The sequence below is a fragment of the Protopterus annectens genome, chromosome 4.part1 (assembly GCF_019279795.1).
Source record: "Protopterus annectens isolate FY-2018-M chromosome 4.part1, PAN1.0, whole genome shotgun sequence".
NCBI classification, from domain to species: Eukaryota; Metazoa; Chordata; order Ceratodontiformes; family Protopteridae; genus Protopterus; species Protopterus annectens.
In genome coordinates this window covers 509,139,247-509,156,089 of record NC_056734.1, presented here as the reverse complement: position 1 = coordinate 509,156,089, position 16,843 = coordinate 509,139,247, and the positions used below count along the sequence as shown (strand labels likewise).

Genomic DNA, 16,843 nt, shown 5'->3' with positions numbered 1-16,843 from the left:
TTCAGTTTGTTTCCCCGGTGCCAAAAGTCAACAACGACCAGTGAAAGGATGAAACAGTTGCAGCAAGTCAATCTGTGAAGCGTTATATTTGATCTGCGCGCACTGTTTATTTTAACAACGTGCGTATCACGGAGACACACATTTTAATGGGAGCAGTGTTGTTGGTCTCCTTTTTTAGCCAGCGCATCAAAGTCTGGAGTTAGTTTTGTTGTGGCGATTCTCAACAAAGCCAATATATCTAGAGTGCGCCATCTAGTGAGGAAACATCAGAATTGCAGGGGAAATAAAACATTAACAAGGTTAATTTATTAAATTTTTTCAAGTTTGGCGGGCCGAATCAAAACGTTTAACGGGCCGCATGTGGCCCCCGGGCCGTAGTTTGCCCATGCCTGCACTAGAGCCTCTTGCAGGGCCACTGTAACCGGTTCTGTTATTAGAAGGCATGCTTGGTTAAAGGAACAGGCTCTGCCTGATCATGTTAAAGCAAAATTATTGGATGCTCCATTACAGCATGATACTTTGTTTGGTATTAAGGCAGAAGAGGTGTTGAAGAAAATGGAGGATAAAGCTAAATCTATGCAGACAGTAAAGGATTTCTTACAGGTACAGTCACCCAGGTTTAGCAGGAACTGGCCTTCTAAGAATTGGTCCTTTCCTGTGTCAGGCCACAAAGAGGCAGATACAGGCCACAGCCCCAGGGCTCATCCAGGCCCAAACAATGGGGTGCTTCTACCTCCAAAAGCGGAGAAGACAAATCACAGCCATATAGGAAACAGTCCCAATGACATCCCTCTGCCAGTGCCAAGCGTTTCTCACTTGGCAACACCCTTATGGGGAAAACTAGCACTTTTTTCACCAAATTGGCACACGAACACACGGGACAAATGGGTCCTAAACATAGTCTCTCAGGGCTACAGATTCCACTTTCACACCCTTCCAAAGGCAAAAGGTATGCCAGACCTGCCACACAATCAATGGGCAGAGGCACAAAAACAAATTACATCTCTCATGGACATGAAGGCCATTCAGCCTGTGCCACAACAGGAGCAGGGACAAGAGACTTTTCCTAGTACCAAGAAAAGACAAAGCATGGAGACCAATTCTGGACCTGTCTGTTCTAAATACTTATTTGAACGTACCAAAATTCAAAATGTTGACTCTGCAACAGCTTCTGCTTATGCTAGGAAAGAAGGCCTAGATGGTTACTTTGGACCTCAGAGGCATACCTGCATGTCCCAATCAGACAATCTTGCAGAAGGTTCCTCAGATTCATAGCTGGCTCAATGCACTACCAATTCTCTGCACTGCCCTTTGGCTTATCTACTGCACCCAGGGTCTTCACAAAATGTCTGGCACCAGTAATTGCATTTTGCAGACAGAGGAATACAAATATATCCCTACTTGGACGACTGCCTTATTCAAGCAGAGACCAAAGACATACTACTAAAGCATCTGGCATTTGTAAAAATATTACTAATTTGCCTAGGGTACACAGTAAACGAAAAGAAATCAAAACTAGTACCCTCACAAGAGAATATTCCTGGGTTCAAGCTTAAATACAACTGCCCAGATGGCTTATCTCACGCCAGACAAAGGCAACTGACTTCTTACTTCGAAATGTTGGCAAAGACCCAGTTATCTGCAAGAAAAATTCTGCAGGCTTTGGGCTTCATGGCTTCATGCATTCTACTAATTCCATATGCAAGACTGCATATGAGGAAACTACAATGGTATCTAAAAAGTGTTTGGACTCAACATTGCCACAGCCTGGAAACATTAATTACCCTCATTCCCTGCCTGCAACAGGAGTTTTGATGGTGGGCACAGGCCTGTCACCACAACAAGGGACAGCCATTCACTCTACCCACGGCCAGGCAAACACTAACAGATGCATCAGATTATGCCTGGGGGGGCCCACATGGCAGGAAAATGTATTCAGGGAGCATGGCCAGCAAGCCAAATGCATCTTCATATCAGTCAAAAAGAGATGCTAGCTGTTCAGAATGCCCTGACAGCCTTCAAGGATCTACTTCATCCAGGACAACTGCTGGTAAAGATGAATGATACTACAGTCATGTGGTACCTAAACAAGCAGGGAGGCACACATTCCTACCCCCTCTGCAGACAAGCCATGACTTTGTGGAACACAGCATTGATTTATCAAGTACGCCTGCAAGCACAATTCCTGCCAGGAAAGACAAATATGCTGGCAGACGAACTAAGCAGAAATCTCAAGGATCCTCAAGAATGGAAACTAGATCCACAAATCTTCAGCATGATAACAAGGAAATAGGGATGCCCAGACATCTATTTGCCTCTCCGCACAACTGCCAACTACAGAGATTCTGCACAAGGACTTATCACAAACAAGCATGGAAAGTGGATGCCCTATCATTCAGCTGGAAAACCCTTACAGTATATGCCTTTCCTCCACTGCCTCTCCTACCCAAGGTACTCCTAAAGGTCAGACAAAAGAAGCCAAAAATGATACTGATTGCCCCAGACTGGCCATGTCAGCACTGGTACCCAATCCTAAAGAGCTTGTCTCAAGGCCCAGCGTGGACATTACCTCAAATTCCTCATTTGCTGACCCAACAAAACAATCAGATCCTGCACAGCCAACTCAGAACCCTAAATCTGGCTGCATGGCTAATAATGTAACCATTCAGAACACACCTCTCTCTAAAGCAGTTATGGATGTTATTTTGGAGGCCAGGAGGCCCAGCACTAGAAAATCTTATACAGAAAAATGGAAGAGATTTTGTGCTTGGAATCAGGCACAATGAATGGACACGCTTGTACCAAATATTCCTCAGATTTTATAATACCTAACTGAGATGCTGGACAAAGGCCTATCCTTCTCATCAATTAAGATCCATGCCTCTGCCATTTCAGCTCACTACAATACGGATCCACCTATTTTTTCACATCCACTGCTAAGGCAGTACCTCAGAGGGGCCAAAAACATAAGACATCCAAGGAGAGCTCCAACACCTGCATGGGACCTCAATTTTGTCTTGGAAAAGCTCACACTGCCTCCTTTTGAGTCTGCCAATACAGCTGAGATAAAATACTTACGGAAAACAGCTCTGCTCCTAGCAAGAACCTCAACAAGAAGAGTCTCAGTTACAGGCACTAATGGCTGTGGAACCTTTATTTATTTTCCATCCGGACAGGGTTTCTCTAAGGACAAATCCAACATTTATGCCTAAGGTAGTCTCCAGTGTGGCTCTTAACCAAACCATTCATTTGCCTACCTTTTATCCAAACCGGCAGAATAAGTGGGAGAGACTTCTACATTCTTTGGACATACACAGCTACGCTTCTACTTGGACAAAACTAAAGCTTTCAGAAAGATTGAGCAACTCTTAGTGGCATATGCTGCAGGATCGCAAGGAAAAGCTATTTCAAAGCAGACTATTTCAAAATGGATAGGCCACTGCATACATTTCTGCTATTCACAACATGGCAAATCAGTGCCCAAGGGCATTAGGCCACGTTCAACCAGAGCAGCAGCCACTTCAGCCTTCCTCAGAGGAGTACCAACCAAGGACATTTTGGAGGCTGTAACTTGGACTTCATTGCACACTTTTACAAAGCACTACCACTTACCTCTTTACTCTAAATCCAGAGCAGGCTTTGCCACTGCAGTTCTGCAGGGCCTCATAGCCACTCCTAATTCTATATAGGCCCAGCCACCCAACCTCAGCTTTGGAATGCAACCCAAGAGTAATGACTGCAACAGTGAAACACAATGAACATAGTACAGTTGTGTACCTACCATAAATGTAGATGTTAGTGTATTCACTGTTGCAGTCCGGGTTCCCCTCCTCCCATCCCCCTTTCATTGCTGGGACGTATCTGTACTTCTCTGTTCTATACAACCTATGTGGTGTATTTGCTTGCAGATGAAGGTAGTGTTTATGTTAGTGCATGCTTTTTTATGAGCAGAATTTTTAGCCTACCCTGACATCTGAGGCAAGAAAAACTGAAGAAAATGGCGTCTGCTGCATCTTTTATACCCCTGGCGCACTGACGTCAGGGAAGAGGCGACAGCAACCGACGCCGGACCAGGACTTTGGAATTCAGGCCGACTGCGGGTAGCCTGCCAGCAGGATAACCCAAGTGTAATGACTGCAACAACATCTACATTTATGGTAGGTGCACAACTGTACTTTTCATGTTTTGACTCCTAACATTTAGCAGCATAACCTTTAATTTATGTTTTGATGAAATGTTCATGTTGGTAGCTTTGACCTCATGTCATTGCCTCCCCCATAGTTCATTTTTGATAGCAAGAGCCTTTGCCAGGAGCCTAAAGCCCAAGGGAGACAGATGCAAGCCATCTCTGGCAAAGCATCGAGGCTTGTCGCTCATTGTCATCCCAGACTATCAAATACTAGATCCCCTTTGAATGACACCAGAAACTAAGCCAGTTGTTAGTCAATCATTTTCTGTTTGTCTCCAAAAATACGTGAAACCAATACTCAACCAAACAATCTCCAAAAAGCAAAGGCTTCCGATGGTCAATAAAGGCTTGGAGGTAACTGGAAAAAAGTTTAAACTTCCAATTATCTCCAGCCTTTGACCATCAGAAGCCTTTGCTGTTTGGAGCATTTTCTGTTTGTATTGAGGCATCTTTGTGGGTGACAGTAGAATGCTGCTTAAGTTCAGGGGCATACCTGCTTGGAACACATACTCAGCAAGCACGATCGTGTATTCTAAGTGAATATCGCTCTCCATTGTCAGTGGTGAGTGTTCTGGCTCCTTGATTATTGGCCCAGTGTGGGGACATCACAGTAATAACTTAAATTTCATAAAACAAACTTTAATAAATGGAATAATATTTTATTCGCTAAGGAAGAGACGTTGCTTAAAATGATTCTTTCCTAAAATTCTCTATGTAATACAATCTTTATCCCTCCCACTTCCAAAAAAATAGGAGTACAATTCCTTGTTTCTGAAATTTTTATGGTTTCTCAATATGCCTATATTGGCTTTAAACCATTGCATTAGAGATTGGACATAGAGTGGTATTGATCTTCCAGATTTAGAATTATATTCCTTATCCTCTGTTAAGACCATACTTTTTTTGTTAAATAATGCCAAATGGAAAGATATTCAGGGAGGTATTCGATGTAAATCCAATAATTTATCATATACTAAAACTAAAATAGCCAGTATTAAATTTTATTGGTTAGTAAGAGTATTTTATAGAAAACAAAAACAAACCAGTTAACTCTTAATTGTTTTAATACAATAACTTTAAAAAAGTTCATTTTCAGGAACCCTGAATATAAAGCATGGATTTTCTTTTTATTTCCAATTGCCTATACTCAAAATAGTATTACTACATTTATTTTAACTATAATTCCTACATTTAAAGACAAAAATGTATTATACTAGTATCAATTACTAGATAATGAGAAGTTACAAAATGTTCACCATATCTTAGTTAAGCAAAGATATGTGGTTAGAAATTTAAACTTTTATTCAATTTGTTGGACATAACATTAATTTATTACAGCCAGCAGTTAGAAATTCATTCCCCACATTCATTGATTTACTCATTATTCTAATGCAATAGAATATAATTGGAAAGGGACTTCTAAAATATATAAGGTACTTAAGAAATCAACAGTATGTCAGAGCTGCTTTTGAGATTGTTTTAGAGTTAACTCCCCAAGTGAAGATGATAAAAAAAAAAAAAAAAAAAAAAAACAGTTTTCAAAACAAACTACTTCATCACTAAGGTGGAGGATATTCACTTGGAAGTTTTTACATAGAACCTTTGTCACACCACATAAAGTTGAAATGATGTGTAATAAAGACAGAATGCTGGAGATGTAAACTAAATGATAAAGCTGACTGGCAGCATATGTTTTACGATTGTATAAAACTTAAACATATTGGGATACTATGTATTCTTAGTCTGTTTTGATGATAAATTTATGCTGACCAAAGCTCTTATTTAAACACCTACTTCCACTTGTGTCACAAAAATAAAATACCTTCTTTTATGGACTATCTTAACATTAGCAAGAAAAGTCATCACCAAGAATTAGACTACTCCTATGAAGGAATTTGTGCACTTGTTAACTGAAGTTTGTCATCTTGAACTTAGCACAATCAAGACAAGAACATCTAAAATCACCTCTTCATATAATATATGGGTGAAATTCAGAGAGCTGCTAGATAAATAAACAATTAACTACTCTTATCACATTTCTTTTTCTGTTTAAAAATCTTTGTTTTGTAGTAGGCACCATTGGAAATAGTTATTTTAGTTTATTCTTTTAGATATACATATTTGTTTTATAATTCTGTCATATGTTAATGCTTTAAAATTTTAAATAAAAATAATTGAGAAAAAATACTGACCCCCTTCTCAGCTCTTGTACAAAGTGTTCTTGAATTTTGGCAATGATTTTTAATGAGGGAGCTAGCTCCTCAGCAGTAGTTAGCAGGAATCTTACTTTCATGCTGGATTTCAGAATTCTTCCTTAGCTTTAATCTAAGCTTTGTAAGGCTTTTTGAGAGGCACTCTTCTGCTGAGACTTCCCTGTAAAGATCCTACTCCACCATGGGATTTAAATTTGGTACTGCAGACTTTAAATCATTCCCCCTTTGAACCAGCAACAAAATCTGATCTTAAATTCCTGACTTGGAAAATTATCTTTCTAGTGGTGATTACCTCTACTTAAAGAATTTCAGAACTTCAAGCATTGTCTTCTAAACCTCCCTATTGATTTTTCATAGGGATAGAGTAACATTACATCCCAACCTTCCTAAGGTGATGTCATAATCCAGTATCAACCAGTCCATTAATCTGCTAGGTTTCTTTCCTAGATTTGCAAATGAAGGTGAATATATACTGCATTTATTGGATGTCCACAGACAGTTATGTTTTTACTTGCACAGAAGACAAGAAATTAGGAAGACAAATCAGTTATTTCTCTCCTTTGCAGATTCTAAATTGGGCAAATCAGTTGCAAAGGTAACTTTAACCAGATGGCTAACTGGTTGCATATCATTTGTCTACAAGTTAGGTCTGTCCTTACCAAAACCTCAAGAGCCAATTCAACTAGGTCCATTGCAACTTCTTCAGTGTTCTGTCTAGAGTTTCCATGGATAATATATGTGCAATTGCAACTTGGGCCAATCATCATACCTTTATTACTCGCACTGGATCTGGTCTTGAGGGGAAGAGCAGCCTTTGGCTTAACCTTGCTCAGGAATATACTTCCTTAGAGACCATCTGGGATTTTAGGTAGCTGGGGACTCTGTCCCAACAGCTGAGGATAGAATGAGAATTGACATAATCAGACAAATAAGTTATGTACTCCCCATAACATTCCATCTGTTTCTCTTACCATAACGTTCCATCTGTGTTCATTTTCATTCTTCTTCACCTTCCCACCTGACCCCCAAACTTTTTCACAGTTGATTTCTGGGAGAACAAGGGCTTAGAAGGATACCATTGTTCCTCATGTTGAGCTTCAGGCATGGTTTCTTCTGTCAGGAATATAAAGTTAGTACTTCCTACATTATGTAAACCAGCAAACACGATCTGGGGTATGTTAAGGGTTGGTACATTATGTGTAAGGGAGGAGCTCAAGAGCATTTTGATGGCCACGAGATAAAGTAATGGCCAAGATGGATCCACGGATTGGATCCAAACCCCCCACAGTTGAACAATGAAAATAGACAACACAGATGAAACATTATGGTGAGTACATAACTTTCTTTTTTTCCTTCAGCCCAAGGCCTTGGTAACCATGGATGCTTCCCTCCTGGGGTGGGTGGAGCAGTTCGTGGGGAAGACAGCTGAGGATACCTGGGCTCTTTTGGAGGCCTGTATTAAAATTAATGTCCTGGAGATGAGATCAGTTTCCTCAGCATTGCAGGCCATCCAGGACTTCCCCCCGTAGGATGTGATAGCAAATCACACAGACACAATGACGATGGTTCATTACATACACTGCGGGGAACCCTATCCTATCCACTGTGTCACAAGGCCATGATGGTGTGGCAGTGATCATTGCCCTTGCCACATTTTCTAATTGCAACACCTATCTCAGGAAGATCAAGCATGTTGACAGACACCCTGAGCAAGAGCATCCTCATGCCTCACTAGTAGTCCTTCACTCCATTATTGGTGATTTGTGTGTTCAGATTGGGGCCTGCCCTGCTGTAACCTCTCTGCATCCCCCCTCCAACACCAAATGCAGCAGCTTTTTCATCCTGATCCCTCCAAAGTGACTGTCACCATGGGATGCTCTGCTCCATGCCTGCCCCCCACCCGCAAATCCTTCTTACACCCCTGTTGATAGTTCTTACAGAAAGCATCATGTTGCAGAATGACAGTGATCCTAACTCCCTTCTGACCTAGACGTTTATGGTTCCCCTTTCTGTGGCCTCACGTGTTGCACCCTCTGTAGGTTCTGGATCTGGTTCCAGACTTAATATTCCATCCTTTGGGGCTGGGTCACTCGAATTTCAAATTCCCCAGGTTGCCTGCATGATTCTTTCAATTTCAATGGTGGTCAGAGATCCCAGGCTTTCCCAGTAGAGTTGTTTATATTCTCTCTTCCTGTCAAAAGCTCTGTACCACAAAGATTCAGCAAGTAGACGTTTTATGGGTTCATAGTTTGCTAGGTTAACAATTACAAGGGCCTGATCAAACCTCTCCATGCATCCCAAATCTGACATGTTCTGGTACCCTTGATAAGTGTAACCAGGGGCTTAGGAAGCAAAACATTTACAAGCAGGGTCCTGGAAGATTAACAGTTTATAGACCGTGTCCATTACAGGCACAAGTGCCAAATCAGAGATGAATTTCATGTTCCCCATCCATTTGTCAAGTTACACTTGAACTGGGTTAGGAAGGAACTCTGCTTCACACAGATGAGACTGTTCCAGAGAAGGGGAGGTCTCTGGGATATTTACATGTCCTCTATATTGCATGCAAAGTTTAAGTCTTTAGAATGGGTAATTCCTGTTTGTTTTGTGAATATGCAGGCAGTCCATCAGAGTGGGGTCCGATGATGTCTTGTATGTCAGGCATAGATTTCCACTCAGCAGCCTGCAGGAGACAGAATACAAAGATAGGGTCTTGAGACGGTCTTGTGCCCTGTATTCTTTTAGTGAGGAACCTCTGTGGATGTTGCAGTTGTTGGATATGCCTCATTAGACACGCAGCAAAGCTGGCAGTTGTACTCAATGAGAGGTCTGATGAATGCCAAATACAGTGGGAGTAATCACTTCCTTGAACCTAATGCCATATCTTACAAGTTGCACAACTTGGAATGATTTTCTCACTACTGTAGATACGTGATGGTCAAAGGCTAGATTACTGCCTATGCAAGTCTCCAAGTCCCCGACTGTTGGGTTAACTCTTGGGGGAGGTGTTGTAAATATGATCATTACCAGGGGTGGATGACTTTCCAAAGGATATTATGTATATTTTGGAAATTTAGTTTGTCCATGGCTCTAACACCAGTTTGTCTGTCTCAGCCCTTCCTGGGATACATTTTGTGGTGCTGGGCGATTCAGTGACACCTCTTAATTTACAAACATCTGCAAATTTAGTCAGCCAGAGGCCATTTACATTGGCCTTGACTTCAGAGAAGTAAATGCCAAAAAGGAGTGGTCCCAGGATGGATCCCTGAGGGGCTCCACTTGTGACTTTCCTCTTTGTAGAGGCATGTTCCCCAGTTCTAACTTCTTGAGTCCTGTCTGAGCCATTTGGCTATCCACAAGGTGATATGAATTTGTACCTAACCTCTTAAGTTTGTCAACAATGCCTGTGCAGGGTATTGTCAAATGTCTTGGCTAAGCCAAGGTACACTGTGTGAACCAATTTGCTCTCATCCAATGCTTTGGTGACTGTTTCGAAGTCCACTGGGTTGACAAGGCATGACCTGCCATTGATGAAACTAAATTGGGTTGGGTCTAGTGTCTAGAGGTTTCCCGTGATTCTTTCCATGGCTTTACATATGAGACTGCTGAGTTATGCCTCTGTAGTTTCCAGGTCTGTAGATGGACCCCCCCTTTGTGCAGAAAGGTGACATGCTGTTCTCCATCATGAGGCACGAAGCCTGTTTAGAGGCTACAGTTAAGTAGTAATTCCAGAGGGCCTGATAGGCCATGTTTCATGCTATTTAGAAGGCATCCTGGGATATTCTGTGATTGCATTGATGTAGTGTTCCTGGCCTTAGCATTAAGGACCTGTCCCCAACTGTTAAGGGGAGTTATGTTTGATGTTATTTCCTGAGGGGAAGGCTGTGGGGGGAGAGAAGGGTAGTGTTGGAGCTGAATTTGTTTGCCAGTCGGTTTTGCTATATCGTCTGGCTCTCAATGTAGGTGGTTCCATTAAAAGTGTGCACTGCACACAATTGTGCATTGCCTTTCAGGTGTTGGTCATAGCTGATGAATGCTTTGTGGTTGTCCTTTGCCTGGGAGGTCAGATTTACCTCAAATTTGTCTTTGGTAGACTGTCTCTTTACTTTTAGAGTCCTTTTAATCCTGCTGGGTGCTGCACCTAATTTTTGCCATGATTTTCTTCCTTCTGTTGTACAGTCTATTGTTTTGATTTCATGAGGGTGGCTTGTTTTTTTTTTTAGTTAATTCTGTACTACTTCCTGATGGAACATAATTATATATGGCTTCTTTGAACAGTTCTGCATAGGCAGCAGAGTTATCAGGGTTTATAGGGGCTTGAAATGTTGCCACCTTATTCCCTCCAGTAGAGCTCTTTTAAGTATGTACCTTTAACTCCCAGTGGGTGTGACTTCAGTCTTTAAAAAATTAAGTTATCACCTCACAGTTCTACCAAATACTAGTTGACAGAGCTCATATATGAATACAGTTGTGCTTGCCATCATGTATGCTTCAAGATAAAATAGTCTGATACCTTGTGTGTTGGTTTTGGAATTATTAATGCAAATATGAACAGGCAATATTTGACGCCTAGAGGCGCAGTAGGTGGTAACTGCAAAGACGTCACTCTGCTGTAATGAGTTAATAGTAGGAAGTTGGCCTTAAAGTAGTTCCTAAATATTCCAAAGTTAGGTGGCATTCCAGGTTTTGTTTTTACTTCAAAGGAGACCATTTTGTGGTCTGACCTTTCCAGAGAATGGGGGGTATGCAGCACTTTCCCATATTAGTGAGGACCAGATCCAATATGGTTGCACCCCCGGTTGGTGTATTGACAGTCTTGTGCAGGGAGATTGGGTTTACAAAATCCAGAAATCTCTATACGTGTATGTTTAGTGTTGTAATTCCCAATTAAAAGTGGGGGTAATTAAAGTTGCCTATAAATATAGTATTGGTTTGGATGGCGTTTCCAATAAGTTTAAATATTTATGGGTTTCCTGGGACATAGAGAGAGGGACTTGTAGGTTGCAAGGAAGTGGTATTGGATTTTGCCTGTGGTGATATGAACATAGAGAAGCTCAAGTGCACTGTCCTGTTTGACCAGCCTTGAGGTGTGTGTGTGTGTGTGTATATATATATATATATATATATATATATATATATATATATATAATTTTTTTTTTTTTTTTTTTTTATGTAAATCGAGACACTCCCACCTTTAGCCCCTGTCTGTGAACTAGATGGTCTAAATGTGTGGACGATATTAATAACCTTGCACTGTCGGTGTGATCTCCACTGCTTTAAACCATGTCCCAGTGACAGCACAGATGTCAGTATTTTCTAGGATGAGGAGACCTTCTAGGGAGTGGAATTTTTTGTTTGGAACCCTAGCATTGTGCAGTAACACCTTTTTAGATTTTACTGGTTCTGATTTGCTGTGTCAGCAGTGCTTTGAGTTTGGATTACCTAAAACAAAAGGCATTATGGGGAAGGACAAAGCTTTAGCTAATATTCAGAAACCTAGAGGGAGAGGTGCAGACCATCCCCAGTAAAGCAGCCTGGTCTGTTGACCATCGCCTTCCATGCTGACACACATTGCACCCCCTTTGAATGACACCAGAAACTAAATCAGTTATTAAAATCAGTCTTTTATTCATATTGTGGCTTCATCCCTGGAGGTGGTAAAATGTTGCTGGGACTCATTCTTAGAGCTCCATGAAGTGTCTATTCATATGTTCTACCAGAGATATGTCTCAGCTCATTTACACTGACATGGATGGACTATGACAGTCTCATACTGGTACTTTGTGATCCAGTGACCTGAGTAAGTGCTTGTGTAATGTTGTGGATTCTGGCCCTCAATAGCAACTGACAGTGGCTTTCTCCTTACTTAGCTTGGTGATAGGGACATCAGTGTGTCTTGCAATGGAGTCTTCAATGACCAGATTGTTGGATTGTTTGGTGGCTTTCCTTTATGGGCTTAGAATTACAGGCTTCTTGTGATGTGGTTGTATGTGCTGATGTGGGTGTTCTTTTGAAAGAGTGCATTCGGGACTACTGAGGGTGTTGTGTATTTCATCTAGGAGGTCTTTGAAGTTTAGGAAGGTTACATTTAAGTGCCTCAGCATATGTGGGTCTGTGTGTCTGTTTTGAATTGTGTGTGTTTGGTACAGCATGTGTATTACTGACAACCTTATTGACATTAGATGTGCTTTTATGTGAGATCTTTGCCTCCAGTGACATTGTGTAAAGACATGTCTTACATACAGTATCAGTTTGTTCGAGAATTAACTGCTTGTCTGTAGACTTGAGGCAATTTCTGCATTGCCTCATGATGCCCATATCCACCAAGCTGGTGACTGAGTCAGAAAGTTCTTTTCCATGGCTATAGACACTTTTTTTTATTGATTAGACAATTGGAATGAGAATATAAAGTATTGTCAAGAATGTCTGGTTTGCAGCTCTGGGGGCAATGCTTGTTGCAGCAAACTAGTTGTCCTGTGTGCAACTAGGTACTGGTGAAATTTCAATGGTGTTTTTACAGGAAAGTTTTCAACTTTGGATGTCTGGCTATACAGGGAACTGGCAAACAGTTGAATAGAAACTAATAAGTAGACCCTGAAGATTCATGAATGAAGTATTTAGGCAGATATTCTGTGGTGGACTTCTTTGAGAAGGTCACCAAAGCAATGAATGAGGGCAGAATCATTCACACACACTACTTTGACTTGACCAAGGTATTTGACATAATACCCTACTCGGGCATTGTTGACAAACTCAGGAGGCTCGATACAAACCCGTATGTCACCTGGTGGATACCAAACTGGCTCACAGACAGGATCCAGGAAGTTAGAATTGAGGAGTCCACCTCTACAAAGAGGCCAGTCAAAAGTGGAGTCCCTCAGGGATCAGTCCTTGGACCACTCCTTTTTGGAATTTACTTCAGACTTCAAGGCCAACGTCAGTTGTCTCTGGCTGACTAAATTTGCAGAGGAGTGCAAATTAAGCGCTGTCATTGAATCTCATACTGACACAAATGTTGTCCAGGATGGGCTGACACAGACAAATAACTAGTGTCAGAGTCGTAGACTTAAACCAAAATGCCAAGAAATGCATAATAGTATCCTTTGTGAAGTCATCCATCCCTGGTAACTATGATATTGACACCACATCCCTGAGAAGCTGACCCATTAGTCGGGGATGCACACACAGTAATCTAGCCTTTGATCATCACGTGTCTACAGTGGTGAGGAAATCATTCTGTGTTGCGCAACTTATAAACAAAGGTATGGCATCGAAGTCCAAGGAAGTCATTGTTCCACTGTATTCGGCATTCATCAGACCTATCATTGAGTACAATGCCCCTTTGGTATGTGCCTAACCAGGCATATTCAACAAATGGAATTACCTGAAAGTTTCCTCACTAAAACAATGCAGGGCTTAAGTAATGTGTCCTATGTTAACTGCCTCAAGGCCCTGTCCCCCTGTATTCTGTTTCCTACAGGCTTTTGAGGAGAGATCTATGCCTGGCATATAGGGCTTTGTCAGACCCCACTCTGATGGACCTCCTGCATATCCGCAAAACAAACAGTACCAGAATTACCTGTAATAAAGATTTAAACCATGCCTGTGATAAAAATAGAACCTGCTGGAGAGACAGGTATGTATCCCAGAGACTACCCCCTCTATGGAACAGGCTCCCCATCCATGTGAAGCAGAGTTCCTCCCTAACCCAACTCAAGTGCAAGTTGGACAATTGGATGGGAAACCAGAAATTCATCCCTGGTTTGGCACCTATGTCTCATGTGCTTGGAAAAACGTTTTGCTGGTGGCCCTTGTTTCTGCCAGGAGGGTCTCTGAAATCCAAGTCCTTATGTCCACTTCTCCATACCTTACCTTATCTTTCATAGAGAGAGGGTCTCCCTCAGGACCAATCCTTCGTTCATGCCTAAAGTGGTTAATGAGCTCTCCTTGAATCAGACTATTAATCTACCTGTTTTTTCTCCCTCAGCCTCAGAATTCCTCAGGATTTTGCATTCCCTGGGTGTTCATAGACAACTGAGGCATTATCTGGACAAGACCAAATCCGCTTGAAAGCCTGACCAACTTTGTCTCCTTTCACCCTCGAGTCCTGGGCAAGGCAGGTCAAAACAGACAATTGCCTCATGGATTTCTAAGGCTATCTCATTTTGCTATTCCTTTCATGAAAATAATTTAACTCCAATGTGAAAGCCCATTCTACCAGAGCAGCTGCCTCTTTGGCCGCTTTTTTCAGGGGCATTAACTACACTTCCATTCTGGAAGCAGCCACCTGGTCTTCTGTACATACTTTCACCAAACATTGCAAGTTAAACTTGATTTCTAGAGCAAGGGCTGGGTTTGCCAGATCAGTTTTGCAGGGTCTCATCGACAGTCTCCCAACCTACCTCCCAGGCTCCTACCTAAAGCTTTGGTACACTCTCCTTACTGTTATGAATACTGCAACATGAAAATAGGAGGACATGGAATAATTGTGCAAGAACTTAACATAGCCATAAATGTCTTCCTCCTCCATGTTGCAGTATTCAATCCCCCCCTCCTACCCCCTTTATTTGTTGGGTTTCTTTTGTTTGTTTGTATTCCTTAAAAGGGTATAAGAGCTGCCGTATAGCTCCTACAGCTTGAATACTTCCTTGACTGGTGGTATGTGTGGAACTGAAAATAATCTTTTCTTCTGGCCTCCCAGGGGTACTGCTGTATGTGGCAGTCATTTCTGAGCTTGGTACATATAGATGTCACATATATAGCCAACAGGTTTATGGTTCTGACATGCAACGTCACACACACCCCTTATCCAAAGACTTGGGTGTACTGGCTGGATGTCCACTGCTGGGGAGGCAGCAACCTCCCTACCATTATGAGTAATGCAACATGGAAGAGGTGGACATCTATGGTTATGTAAGATCTTGCACAACTATTATTTTCAAGTAGTCTTAATATACATTTTTAACTTGCTGCTTTTACAATGCATATTGTCCAAAAGGTTATTCACTTTATTCATAATTTTTAAAGGTTCTATTTTTATTTATTTCAGTGGTAGAACACAGAAGCAGCTGTCTGAATACATTCGAAGCACTGATGTTAGGAAATCATCTTATCAGAGGTATGAGCTTTAACTCGACCATAAAATGTATCAATACTATGTGACTTTTGGAAGTGACCATTGTTAAAATATTAACTGGAAAAGAATTAAAACTTTAGGAATACTTTTTAATGCTTATTTGACTTGCAAGTAGTACTTGTAACAAGAAATCTGTTTGTATGTAATTGGGTTATCCCACAGTTAACTTGGCAGACTGTTTTCTTAGCACATGTGCACACTTGTATTTCTCTGTATAACTTCTAAATTGTTTAGTGGTGACTGATGACTTCAAAACTGGGATGAGGGGGTGGCTGTAAGAATGAACTGAATGGATGAAGTATACTGGAATGGCGATGAGGGCATTTGCCAATGAACAGACAGCTGAGGGTCGGTCACTTACATTCATAGACTGCCGGTCTACCCGCAAATTAGAATGCCTTTATTGGCTATATATAGACCTCTGATGTTCCACTGTAGGGCTAACCATAGCGAAATTAAGCCCTAGGTAAAGGATTCCATGGCACCCTTCCATTACATGCTGCCCCTTTGCAGTCTTGCTGCTGTTCCATTGTTTTCTTCCCATCCTTGCCATATAACCTCCTGACAGTTGCTGCTTGTTTTTTTCATTCTGTTGGCTCATCAGCTTTATCCTCCATCCTATTTGACACATCCAGTTGGCCAGGACTGTACTGTAAATAACTGTGGTGGAAGGAACTGGATTGAGCTTGGGGGGGCTGAGGCCCACCAGAAGTAATGGAGTTCTAGATTCTCTAAGGATACATTTTATAGCTTTTTTCGTACCTTTTGACCCAGTCGTGGCTGGAGCAAAACTCATAATTAAGGAGAAAAATGTAGTTTTGTCCAAAGCTTAATGTTCAAAGGTGACAAAATAGGTTAAAACAAACTGAGAAGATAAATGCTTGCAATGATAAACCCCCCCCCCCCCCACCCCAGAAAAAATCACTTTTGCACTACTCTGATATTAGATTGATATAAATGTGAAAAAATGGCCAGTGGCATATATTTCAAGATGTTGCTGTCATGCATATACATAGCATGCCTGCTCACCCCCTACTTCCCAGATGGCTGTCAACTTTGTATCTCTCTGATACTAGGCTGGGATGAAAGTGAAGCTGCAGATGAGCACAGTAATCGTTACTGTCAAATGTATATACACAGCATACGCCTGACTCCTACTCTCAGAAGTTAGATGCCAATGTACAAGTCTCCTGTTAAACTGAGGAAAATGTACACCTCTGAAGTTAGATTTTGAGGAAACTTAAAGAAATGACCACACTCACTAGTATCTCAAATAAGCTGTAGTGTCCATCTGTGCACACTTCT

General features: G+C 41.5%; 1 protein-coding gene across 1 annotated transcript in view; it reads left to right on the top strand.

Moving 5' to 3' along the window:
• Positions 1 to 15,533, top strand: part of LOC122801241 (FERM, ARHGEF and pleckstrin domain-containing protein 2-like) — a 611,801-nt gene extending 596,268 nt beyond the window's left edge. Inside the window, exon 11 of the mRNA XM_044070792.1 lies at positions 15,452 to 15,533. Coding sequence (XP_043926727.1) covers positions 15,452 to 15,533 — 82 coding nt within the window. The remainder of the gene's footprint in view (positions 1 to 15,451) is intronic.
• The last annotated feature ends 1,310 nt before the right edge of the window (positions 15,534 to 16,843 follow it).